Below are 13,320 nucleotides of genomic sequence, written 5' to 3' on the forward strand. Positions count from 1 at the left end.
TCTTCCCGCTAGAACTACGCTGCGCTTACATTTCTTGCTGTGAGATGTTACCCCACAATTTCTGGGGGGAATGGCCCTAGCCTTCACCCTCCGATCCAACAGATCCTAGACGTGCTCAATGGGATTGAGATCCGGGCTCTTTGCTGGCCATGGCAGAACACTGACATTTCTGTCTTGCAGAAATCACGCACAGAACGAGCAGTATGGCTGGTGGCATTGTCATGCTGGAGGATCATGTCAGGATGAGCCTGCAGGAAGGGTACCACATGAAGGAGGAGGAGGTCATCCCTGTAACACACAGCGTTAAGATTGCCTGCAATGACAACAAGCTAAATCCGATGATGCTGTGACATACCGCCCCAGACCATGATGGACCCTCCGCCTCCAAATTGATCTCGCTCCAGAGTACAGGACATGGTGAAACGCTCATTCCTTTGATTGATAAACGCAAGTCCGACCATCACCCCTTGTGAGACAAAACCGTGACTCGTCAGTGAAGAGCACTTTTTGACAATCCTGTCTGGTCCAGTGAAGGTGGATTTGTGCCCATAGGTAACTTTGTTGCCGGTGATGTCTGGTAAGGACCTGCCTTACAACTGGAGGCCTGAGACCAGGCCTACAAGCCCTCAGTCCACCCTCTCTTAGCCTATTGCGGACAGTCTGAGCACTGATGGAGGGATTGTGCATTCCTGGTGTAACTCAGGTAGTTGTTGTTGACATCCAGTACTTGTTCCATGTGTGATATTCAGATGTACCGATCCTGATCCTGTGCATGTGTTGTTACACGTGGTTTGCCACTGCAAGGACAATCAGCTGTTCTTCCTGTCTCACTGTAGTGCTTTCTTAGTCGTCTCACAGTACAGACATTGCAATTTATTGCCCTGGCCACATCTGCAGTCCTCATGCCTCCATGCATCATGTCTAAGGCACATTCACGCAGATGAGCAGGCACCCCGGCATCATACTTTTGGTGTTTTTCAGAGTCAGTAGAAAGGTCTCTTTAGTATCCTATGTTTTTATAACTGTGACATTAATTGCCTACCGTCTGTAAGCTGTTAGTGTCTTAATGACAGTTCCAAAGGTGCATGTTCATTAATTGTTTATGGTTCATTGATCGAGCATGGAAAACTTTGTTTAAACCCTTTACAATAAAGATCTGTAAAGTTATTTGGATTTTTACTAAATTATTTTTAAAATTCAGTGTCCTGAAAAAGGGATGTTTCTTTTTTTGTTGAGTTTATATGTAATATTTTAGAAGGTTTAAAACATTGAGATTGATATTTCCTCTTCTCCCCTTAGGTTCTGTGGAATGGTGCAGTTTCAGGGTGATGTAAGGAAGATTGTCTTAGTGCAGCTGCTGATGTTGCTCTGTCACCCCTTCCCCGTTGTGTGCGTCCACTCTCTGACTCTATACATGAGCTGATTAGGTCTACGACAGTCTGCAGGGAGAACATACATGTATAAGACTTCACCCCAGACATACTGTAGCCACTACTTAGTTTGTATCCTGGATATAATTCTGACATCATCGACTCTGTTCTGTGTCTTTCTATTCTCTTGGGTGTGAAGATCAGAAAGACGACTGCCAGCCAGGTGTATGAGATGCTCTTGACCTATGATGATGTCATAGATGATGATCAATTGCTGGCTGATGATATGGCCTCGCTTAGAGACACTAATTGGTGAGTGTTGAGACAGGGCTTATTGGAGAATGAAGGGCAGATGACAGGGGCTTAACTGTAAGGATTTCAATTGCTTGCCTGGAAATATCAGGGATTTGTAAAATTGTGTTTTATACAGTAAAATAAAAAAATATGGGAAAGTAGTGAAAATTTTTCTTGTTATGCAAACAAAATATTTAATCAGCTACATATACTTCCTCTCAAGCCAAAGTGATGTTGTTTTGTGGGTGAATTGTTCTTTTTAGTCAGTTCTTTTCAATGAATCGGTTGAACTGGTTTACAGTTTGGTCTGAATGGTCCATTAGAAAAATAGTGTGAATTTAAATAATTAAATTATTATTGTTATTTTTTATTAATTGGTCAAAAAGAGTGGGACCCCTGTAAACAGCTCAAATGTAACATTAGATAAATGTAAGAAATGCAACACATTTGTTTGTGCTGATTTTTTAATAATTTTCAACCATTCTAACTGATGCTGATCCAAGACTACCAAAGTAGAGATAGACCGATATAGATTTTTGATGACAGATACGATATTGATCAGTTTTATGTTTAAGTGTCTGATAACCAATATGAATAACCGATTTTTAATTCTTGTTTTATTTCTACTTTTAGACACTTTAGACACTCAAAACTAATATTATACAAAGAATATTTTACTAGTTTTAGTTGCAATATGCACTTGTTCAAATTTAATTATTATTTGAAATGTAAAGTATTTCGTGTCCTACTCTAAACCCGAAAATAACCCCTTGAGACCTGAGCGTGACTGCTGTGTGCATTTTCCATGTGCCTTTTTCATTTGTAACTAGTAGCACCTAATAAAGAAGCAAAAATAAAAATCTAGAGCAAATACTGTAGTTTTCCTAAAAATGTATGTCCACATATGTGGACTGCGGGACCAAGTTGTTAAATTTTTAATAATGCCAAGCTATAGAAAGTATTTTTTTTTTTATCAAATTGTTTGTTTCCAGGAGTTTTGGTTATTCATGTTTTTGAGACGTTATATACATTACAACTGAATTTCTGTAAAGCTGAATAAATCATTATTATTCAAAGTAATGGTCAGCATCATCCAGTCACTGCCAACCATGTTAAGATACAAATTTGCATTATAAAATTCCGTTGTCCCATGTCTGCCAAACATGATGAGTGTTCCAAACATCATCTGCAGCTTGAAACTGAACGTTTGATCAGATTTTGAGTGAATGCACTTAGCTGTATAGAAAGCTATAGTATGCTCCCTTGCTCCCTATTTAGCGAATGACTAACATCCAGTGTGCTCTCTGTCTGCACTCGTCCCAGAACAGTTTGAAATGCACCTTATTTTAATTTTAACTCAATATAAAGCCTCTGAAAGCAACATTTTTCAGCTTTTGGATGAACCCATTGATTGTCAATGTGAAAATGTACAGTGAACATAGGAATGCGTTTATTAATGTTAATGAATTGTACCGTATTTTACATTTGATAACAAAATAAAATATAACAAAATGTATATTAAAATGAAGCAAAATTACCCACAGATGTGTTAATGTTGAAAGTTATTCAAACTAAAATAAATGTTTGTTTATTTTCAACTTTTGAGTGAATAATGTCCCATTTTCCACATATGTGGACATCATGTATATCAGCAAAAAATGAAAAATTTGATAAATTAATACATTTTTTAAAGTGGCATATCAAACAAATCTAGAGGCGCTACTCTTTACACCCAAACAGGGATCAATTAAAAAACGTTAAAAGTGCGTAGCACTTTTGTTGGTGCTACGCACGTAGAAGCGCTTCATGGAAATCAAAGTCATGCTGTTGTGTCACATGACTCAGGGCGGCAAAAGTTTAACCCTTAAATGACAGTGTAGAGAGTTGTGAACAGTATTGAGTTGAAATTTTGCATACAGCGTATTGAAATTATGCGTATAGAATACAGCGTAATATTGCGTATAGCGAAGTCAAAATACAATGTGGTCACGGTGTCACATGAGGTTAAAGAACCGAAAATCCATTAAGTGAAAAAGTGTAAATATCGGTTAAAAATATTGGTTAAACCTATTATCAGCCTATTTCTAACTATTTTTAAATGTTTATGTTTGTGAGACAAATAAAAAATTCACATATATGTATATGTACTTCACAAAAAGTAGTGACAACGCAACATTGGCCCTATATGGCAAGTGACAATTTCATCAGTTGGTCCGAAACTCTCTTACACTGTTGAGCATGAGCTACCAATGAGCTTTTATGGTTTTGTTTTTTCTCTAGGGGAAAGTGACATTGCCACAGTGCGGACAAACAGGAATCAGCTCTGTGATTGGCTGGGACTGCCAAGGCTGACACTCATATCCAAGGTAACACATAAGGAGAAGTGGTTTGTGGGAAAGAATACTGTGTGAGTCATTCATCATCTGAAATCCAGATGCTGCTTCTGTCATTACTCATCCGATGGTGGGTGGATAAAGTGTTTGGATGCATTAGTGCATGTTCAGCTTTACTAATCAGAACCAGAAACCATGAGATTTCAGCTGAAAAGATGATTTCTCTATCTGTGATTAAGATGCCCTTTTCTTTAATATGAAGTCATTTTTGAATTGCATTATAAAGTCCAAAATGTCTTTTTAGGCCTGTTTACACTGAGTCTGATGCAGATTGTCTAAAATCTAATACATTATCCACATTTCTTTTCATATCGTCAATGTTTAAACTTAAGGGGATCGTGAAATGAGGAAATACATTTTCCTTGATCTTTTGACACAATATAAGAGGTCGTTGTAAGTGTCTGACAGAGGGTCAGAATGAGGGTGGAAAATGATCATGGTTTACAAATATATGATTTTGTTTGTTTTTTGCACAAAAGAGTTTACTCATATTATAAATTAACCTCAAGGAACATATTAAAATGATAAAAAAGGCATCATCGTGACCCCTTTAAATAGTAAACATTGCGTTAGATTCAGTTTTGTGAATCAGTCCAATGTATAAATCCAAAACTCTGATTCAACTACTTGTTTGCATCATCACTACTGATATAGAAATATTATAGATCAGTGGTCATCACTCAAAAATGTTAATGCGCCCCTGTATGGCATTTTTCATTTATTAAAATATATTTAAAAAAATATGTTGGTGGTATTGCTGTTTACTACTGTGTTGTATATTTATACAAATTAAATGAGAAATATAATTCTTCCTTAAGTTCATTTAGTGAAAACATGTCCTGATTATAAACTATAATAATCTATATTAGGGCTGCCTATCGATTCAAATTTTGTATTTAATTAAGTACATGATATGTCGATTAATTCATCAAATTAATCATGTCTAATCACATACATCGATATTTTCTGAATACAGCCCCCAAATAAAAATTATTCAATCTATAATGACTAAACAATTATATATATATATATATATACATACCAGTCAAAAGTTTTGAAACACTCATTCTTTATTATAATTATTATATTTTTTTAACATTTTAGAATAATAATAATAAAGTAATCAAAACTATGGAATAACATATATGGGAATTATGTTATGCAAAATGCAAAATAAATCAAAACTGTGTTATATTTTAGCATCTTCAAAGTAGTCGCCCTTTGCCTAGAATTTGCAGAAATGTACTCTTGACATTTTCTCAACCAACTTCCTGAGGTATCACCCTGAGATGTTTTTTTTTTAGTATTGAACAGTATTGAAGGAGTTCCCATCTATATGCTGGGCACTTAGTGGCTGCTTTTCTTAATTATTTGGTCCAAGTCATCCAAAGTCATCCATACAAAACTAATTTCAAACATTTAAGCATACGCTTTCAAATCAAAAGATTTATAAGATCATGAGAAACATTCTAGTCAAGTGTTTACATCTTTTGACCAGTGGTGTATATGCATTTGCAATCAAAATTATTAAACCCCCCCAGACCAGCAATACATTCTCATAATGTGAATTAAAACACATCAACCAAATCCTCATTAACAGTCAAAGTACATTTTTAATACACATTTGAGTGATTTTGAGAACAAAGATTTCAGTTTACCCAAATTTTAAAATAAAAAATTATTAATTATCTCCCCAAATGTTATGTAAAAAATATTCAACCACAAATCCAATCATTTGTGGAGCATCCTTTATCCTTAATACCATAAAATGTTTCAGGTAAGTGTTATCAGGCTTCGGACACTTCTCTATTGGAATTTGTACACGTGTCTCATGAGCAAAAGCTTCAAATAGACCGATATATAATTGCGTGTCTCATGAGCAAAAGACTTTGAATGTGTCACTCAACTTATATATATACTGGGTCATTAGAAAAACTTACCTTTGTAAATCCTTACTGTCTTGGGGGTGATTTTGATAGCAACTGTATATATTTCTGATAATTAAAATACTTTACATTATTATGGCAGATGATTAAAGCAGTGATTAGCCAATACAAAAAGTTGAGGTTTGTGTACACTACAATATTTTAAGCTTGAAATGCTCAGATATTAGGAAAATTCTTTAGAGACATGATTAATTGCATTATATATATATATATATTTATATAATCACACTGAATTAACACAACAAATCAACAGCCCTAATTTATATATATAGCTAATATAACATAACTAATCAGGTGATTTCATGAATGAATATCTTGAATCTAATTGGCCTAACCCTTAAAATATTTCAGAGCAAATATAAAAATGTAATGTGTATCCAGTATATCTTTTGGAATGAAACTAAAACAAAAGCTTTTATCATGTAATTACCTGTACTCTGAGACTAGCAATATCTATAGCGTACAAGCTAATTCCAAGTACATGACCAAAACGCCAATATCTTATGAATCCCTTTGGAGCTGAATAGTTTTGTGAATAGGCCTTTATATTGGTTTTAGCGCATTTGTCATGTCTTCTGTTTGTTCTGTCTCATTTGTCTGTTTCAGAGTTCACCCCAATAGTTCCATTCATTCTTACCTGGACAAAAGCACCTGGGCGGCTCTGCAGGCCACCAGACGTCACCATATTTCTTCACTGCTGTCAGATAATGTTGTTCAGCTAATACCACATGACCAGCCATCATTAAAATCTTAAGGAAAGCTTGTGCAATTGAATTAGTAAATTTAGAGAACTATTGATGAATGCAGGCTGAAACATACTGTAAATAATAGGGTGTGTTTTACACAAAACAAATCAGACCCCTTTTACACATGTATACTGTAAACTGATATCCACGTGGATCCGAAACAGATGTTAATATCAGGTCTAATCGTGGTCATAAACTGCTTAACACATGTTTAACAAAAACTGCATCTCTACTCTTAGTTGTACAGGGTAATTGCTAGTTATTGACAACATTTTAATTAATACATTTAATGTTTAATCAAGCATATGCACAGCATACATTTATTTTAGTGGCATAGAAGGTGGGGTTTCTGTGTTCAGCTTCAATGGAATAAACATTATCTCAGCATTCCCCAGCTTTTTCTCTTAAGAAAATGTGCTTTTGACTCACCCCTTCAAATTGGTATTTTTTTTTTTTTTTTTTTTGAGGGAACATAAGAGCACAGGGACCTATTGTTAGATTACATCCATTTCTCACACCCTCAAACAATTAGTTCTTCCACTCCGTTCCCCTCCGTCTCACAGCCAACACAACAGCTTTCCAGTCAAGCAACTTAGCAATGAAACTCAATCTAATCTGCCTCATTATACTCCAGGGAAAGCGGTAACATTTACAGGGGAGGAAGCCCTGGCAGAGGACAGACTTCACTTGGTAAGGTCATATCAGTCCTGGTTTTCTCTGATGGCATGTATTCAAGTGGCTAGTCTCTCTTTATTTATTTATTTAATTTTATTTTATTATAATTTTGGAACAGAAAGTTTGATCTTTACATATTTTATTCAAGTGCTCCAGTGTTTTCTGCACATCCATTCAGAGACTGTGTCATTATTGAAATTAATATTTTAATATAAATATTTAATGTTGACATTAAAATATATATTTTTAAATATTATATAATATGGCATGATTATGAAATTAAGTCATATTTGAATTAATTAACATGATTGACATTAATATTTTATTTATGTAGTTTTTTTTTATTATTCTAATTGTTATTTTTTTAGAGAAATTCTGATCCATAGAGTCTTTACATATTTTATACAATTGCTCCAATGTTTTCTGCACTGCTGCATCATTATTGACATTAGTATATTAATATAAATATAAAAAATTTGTCTAAAATATATTTTTGAAATACACTCATGGAGAGAGAGAGTAATTTGAGAGCTGCATCAGAGGAGATTTTCTGTGAACAATAAAAGCTGATGTATTTTATAATACATTTTATTCTACTTTTACATTGCTTTTGCATTTGAATATAGCGTGCCAGGTGTTTTTTTTTTTTATTTCTGAGCTTTACAGTCATGATCACTAAGTACTTGTGGTTGTATTAAAAAGACATGCATGAAGATTCTTCAAAAAATCTCATTTTGTGTTCCATAGAAAAAAATGACAGCATTCTGGTGTGGAACAACAAGGAGTGAGGAATGACAGAACTTTTTTACTATTAATCTGGTTGGGGTATTATGATTGTATCTCACAGAGTGCCCTTGTTGTGTCTAAGATCTAGTTAAGCTTGCTGGAATCAAAATGCAGAAATTGATCAGGAATTGTAAGATTAATAAATAAATGCATTTAATTATAGGTCCAGGAAAAAACACATATAGGGTTTTCATATAATAAACAAAGACATTTTTGTAATGGCATTCCAAATATCAGCAAAGCTGATTAAGTTTTCTGAAAGGTCTCCTACACAGGGAGTCACCATAATCTGTTGCAAAGTGCCTTTGTTGCTAAAACAGCCTGTACTCCTGAAATAAAGGAACACCATGTTCTTTGTCATAGAGGGACAGTGTCCTGGATACAACGAACACCTAAACAGTTGCGACGTGACAATATCCCAAGTAACGTCTGTCTGTCCATTGCGAAAATAATCCACTATGCAACACAATCACAGCCAATCAGAACTTATTTCATTAGTGAATTGCTATGTGGGGTGGGTTTTTGGTCCGATGACATTTACTGTGGGCTATGAGGCAAAAATATAAACCAACTGACCAACACAATGTCCTGTCGCTTGTTGCACTTGTGGCTGGTTAAGACAAAAACTCAGATTTACATAAAAGATTATTGCTTCTTTATCACGTTGCAAATTTGATACAAAACAAAATGTAAAAATTACATGGTTCCATACACTTATTGAAGCAGTTCTGGGGTAAAATGTCCACTGTGTGGTGCTAAAAACGGTATACATTTTCTTCCAATTTGATGAGGTTTTCAACAAAACCTACCTCCTTAACCTAAACCTAATTGACAGTTTTATAATAAAACAAAAATGTGACGTGAAAATTACTGAAGGGACCACGTCATTTTGTGATGCTTTTATGACACTTCCGGCTCACTTGTCAACTTTTGTGCTCTTCAGGACTCATACCCCGGTCCTTTGCATCGTATGTGCAACACTCTATCAGCTGAGCTACTGCATGTTTTGATTGCAATTGAACAAGCTTGTAAATGTATTTGGTCATGAACTATAGTAAAATGTTTATATGTCATAAGATGAAACGTGTTTATTAACTAATAATCTGCCGTTCAACTTGAGATTTGTGAAAGAAAATAAAAGTGGTTGTTGTTGTAGCACCTCTAGTGTTCATTTCACCAGAAAACTGGAACAAAATGTACAACGAGCCACATAAAAATTATTTCTCCAAAATGTTGGTATAGTGCTGTAATTCTAAGACCAGGTTGGTTTTTGTGGTGAAAAAAAACAACTATTTTATTAGTCAGTTTCTATTACAGTGCAATGCAGAAATAGAAACCATCTGTCAAAATGTCCTTGATTCTTGTCATGACAAAAAACATATATTTAACTGGCTTAGTCAATCGCTGGAGATCACAGATTTGTTTTGCTGTTTGACATTTTATTCAACTGTATCTGGCAGCGAGTCACGTGAACTTCACTGCCTGCACTCCCATTGGCAGTCACAGCATCACTGCTCATTTCCTTAAATTGAGCTCCTTTCAACTGTCACATCTCCAAATATTACTGTCACCCATGTTACTGTCAATCTCTCATTGAAAATGAATGATTTCTATTCACTTTGTTGTGTCCAACTGCTGTCAGTGTGAACATCCCTATGCATGGAAGGAAGTTTATCACTTCTCACTTTATCACGGTTAAACTATGGTTTTAAGCACTGCTGAGTTTTTATCTGAAGTTTCTTCCATGATGGCTGTGCAAAGCCAGCACCGCAGTCCATATGGCGGTATCCATACACCTTACACAATCTCTGGGTGTTGTGATGGTATGAGGTTTCAACTTCTCATTCCCTCCAACCTTTCGTAATTCAAATTTAATTAATTTTGGGGGAGAGATGGAAAGTTCTTTTAGTAATTCAAAGACCTGTGTTTTTATCTGGGTGGGTTGCTTGAATACCGAGGGGATCTGCTACAGTGCCGATAGTCAGGGAGAATGCTAATAATTCTAAAAGGCTTACAGTTGCCCGACTGTAGCCATGGCAATGATTCCTGTACAATGGAGGCCTTTTAAAGAGGCTGGGGGGGGGGGTTTGGTTCTCATCCACTCAGCAGTGCTGGGATTTTGCGGCAGGGCATTTTCTACTTTCCCCTTTGCTGTTTGTTATTGAATTAGGTGCCGCCCATAGCGATCTACACCATTCTGAGATTATGGCTCTCTGTTAATAGTGATTTAATAAAGTACAAGCTATAAACCCACTGTCTTGACAAGAGGGAACTTTACTAGCTTAGATTCAAGTTGCATATAAATGCACAGTGGATAAAAAACACTTTCTCAGGAGTAGAAGATCTTGCATTTCTTCACTGAAATTCAGAGAGGTCTGAAAGTCTGAGACCACACAGAAAATCTGGGAATCAAAATATAATTTAAACTTGGAAATACACAAAGTTTTGGGTGTTTGAAAGATTTAAAACAAAGAAACATCAATGACCTAAAATGAAAAATAAATGTTTAGGATTCTGCTAAATTTCTATGACAATTATCAAATGTAAGCACATTTGTGACATTGGCCATATTAACTTCTTTGTACAAAAGATCAGATTTCCACTCAAGATGCTTTTGGAACATTCTCAAATCATGCTGGAAAACATGGATCATCAGGTGGAGTACATGTCCGCTCAAATGCATTCTCCAATGTGATGTTAACAACAGTGCTAGTTGTATGTGTTTCGTTCCATGCCATGTTTGTTCCTGTTTCCTTGTCATGTGGTCCCCTGGTCATGTGATTCATGTTTCCTTCATGTTCATGTGTCTTGTTTAATTTGGTTAATTGTCTAGTTACCTTGTTATCAGTTCTGTCTTGTCATTGGTTATCATTGTCATGTTTCTCCCTTGTCCATGTATTTAAGCTTCATGTTTGCCTTTGTCCATGGTCAGGTATTGTTTTTTTTTTTTTTTGTGTAACATCAAGTTATTGTTTATGCCAAGTTCATAGTCAAGTCATGTAATGTAATGTCAAGTCAAGTCTAGTTGTATGTTTAGTTCAAGTCACGTTTAGTCAAGTTCATATTTAGTTTTGTGCACATATATAATTATGTTTTTTTGGATATCACGTTTGTATGTAAAACTGCACTTGGGTTCATCACACATAATTGTCTCTTCGACTGCGTTACAGAAAACCTGACCGACCAAAATGAACCCAGCAATCCAGCTTCTTCGTTTTCAACAGGGGAATCGATCCGTGGAAAATTATGTGGAGGACTTCTGCGCTGCCGGGTGGACTTTAGTGAAGTCGCCCTCAAGAACATTTTCCGTGTGGGATTGAATGAGCCAATCTCTTCCCTGATGCCTGGCGGTTGCAGTCCCCTAAATCTGGCTCAGTATATCGACTTTGCCCTGCAGATAATTGGTTCCACGTTCACTGTGGGTGAGGCCGATGTCGAGCTGGAGTCCCACGTCATGGCCGCGCCAAGCCCGAGTCCCGCGTCATGGCCGCGCCAAGCCCGAGTCCCACGACATGGCCGCGCCAAGCCCTAGTCCCACGTCATGGCCGCGCCAAGCCCGAGTCCCACATCATGGCCGTGCCAAGCCCGAGTCCCGCGTCATGGCCGTGCCAAGCCCGAGTCCCGCGTCATGGCCGCGCCAAGCCCGAGTCCCGCGTCATGGCCGCGCCAAGCCCGAGTCCCACGTCATGGCAGCGCCAAGCCCGAGTCCCACGTCATGGCCACGCCAAGTCTGAGTCCCACGTCATGGTTGCTGAGATAATGGCACCGCATTGGTCCTCCCTGCCTCGGCTCCACTCTGGCCCTTCGAGTCTTCAGCTACTCTCCGGGTATCCAGTTCTCCATGGTTTTGCCCCTCGAGCCTCTCACAGCTCTGCCTTCCATGACTCCACCCCTGGAGCCTCTCATGGCTCCACCGCCCACAGGCTCCCCCCTGGTCTCATGCTCCATGCCATCTTTTCACCTGAGCTTTGTTTCACCATGTTTCCATATCCTGCCATGTAACCACGTCAAGTCGCTATGCCCAATCCATTTTGAGATTGACAAATATAAATGGTCTTATCCTTTCCCACACATGGATGTAATTTTTAATGCCATAGTAGTCCCCTAGTGACTATTTCTCTTTTAGAAACAGACAAATAGCAAGCAAACAACCACAAAAATATCATAGCAATTCTCGTATTTTGATCCATTAACCAAGTTTTCTTTAATTCATTTATGCACCATTGTAAACATGGTACAAGCTTATCACACCTTTGTATCGCATTGTAAGTTTTGCTCCACATATGGATGGAAGAAGAAACCAAATGTATACAGCAGGATATATGAGGTATGTCAACTTGATCGTTCTCTTCATAAGAATAAGTGCATTGCATGTGTTATGTTTCATTTTGAATGCAGCTCTGAGAGTTCGGTATATGTACAGATGAAAAACTGCTTTCATCTCAGCACTATATGTGGAAATACGTGTAGCCAAAGACACATATCTCTTCTACTCTGTTCATCCAGACCTTGTGATTTTGATTATTATCTATTTTCATTCAGTCATCCTTTTGGAAAGAACAATGTGTCCTCTTGTTGGGTGGAGCGTTCGCAGCGTGTGTCTCTAAACTATAATTCCAGGAAGAGGCCATGTTAATGTTCTTCTAAGGTATCTTGTCCAGGACAAGAAAAGCATGTCTAATTAAATATCTTCTCCATATATTCATTTATGTTTTTAGACACACCCTGCTGTCATACAAGTAGACAAGTAGGGGGGGTTATGACAAAAATCTTATCTCAGGGTATAAGAAATTTTAGAATCACAGTAAAAGTGTCAATATAATAATTTTTCCTGGAAATAAATATAGATATAGATATAGATATAGATATAGATGTAGATATATATTAGTTTTTCGTGTGTCAGTGTGTTGAAAAACATGATGATTTTGGGACATTATTTCCTCAAAAGTTGAAAAAAAAAAAAAAAACATGGTAATTATTTTAAAAACTTTCAAAATGAACACATCTGTGGGTCATTTAGCTTCATTTGAATATAAATTTTGTTTTATTTTATTTTGTTATTACTGTACAATACTGTTGAGAATATGGAAAATAAGGTGCATTTCAAACT

At 36.6% G+C, this 13,320-nt stretch overlaps 1 protein-coding gene across 1 annotated transcript in view; it reads left to right on the forward strand.

Moving 5' to 3' along the window:
- Positions 1–12,984, forward strand: part of tbcd (tubulin folding cofactor D) — a 77,303-nt gene extending 64,319 nt beyond the window's left edge. Inside the window, 5 exon segments of the mRNA XM_052131798.1 lie at positions 1,300–1,387; positions 1,570–1,688; positions 3,952–4,030; positions 6,610–7,439; positions 11,381–12,984. Of these exon segments, the coding sequence (XP_051987758.1) occupies positions 1,300–1,387; positions 1,570–1,688; positions 3,952–4,030; positions 6,610–6,624 (301 nt within the window). The 3' untranslated portion in view covers positions 6,625–7,439; positions 11,381–12,984.
- The last annotated feature ends 336 nt before the right edge of the window (positions 12,985–13,320 follow it).

Source organism: Xyrauchen texanus, chromosome 8 (genome assembly GCF_025860055.1).
Source record: "Xyrauchen texanus isolate HMW12.3.18 chromosome 8, RBS_HiC_50CHRs, whole genome shotgun sequence".
Taxonomy (NCBI): Eukaryota; Metazoa; Chordata; class Actinopteri; order Cypriniformes; family Catostomidae; genus Xyrauchen; species Xyrauchen texanus.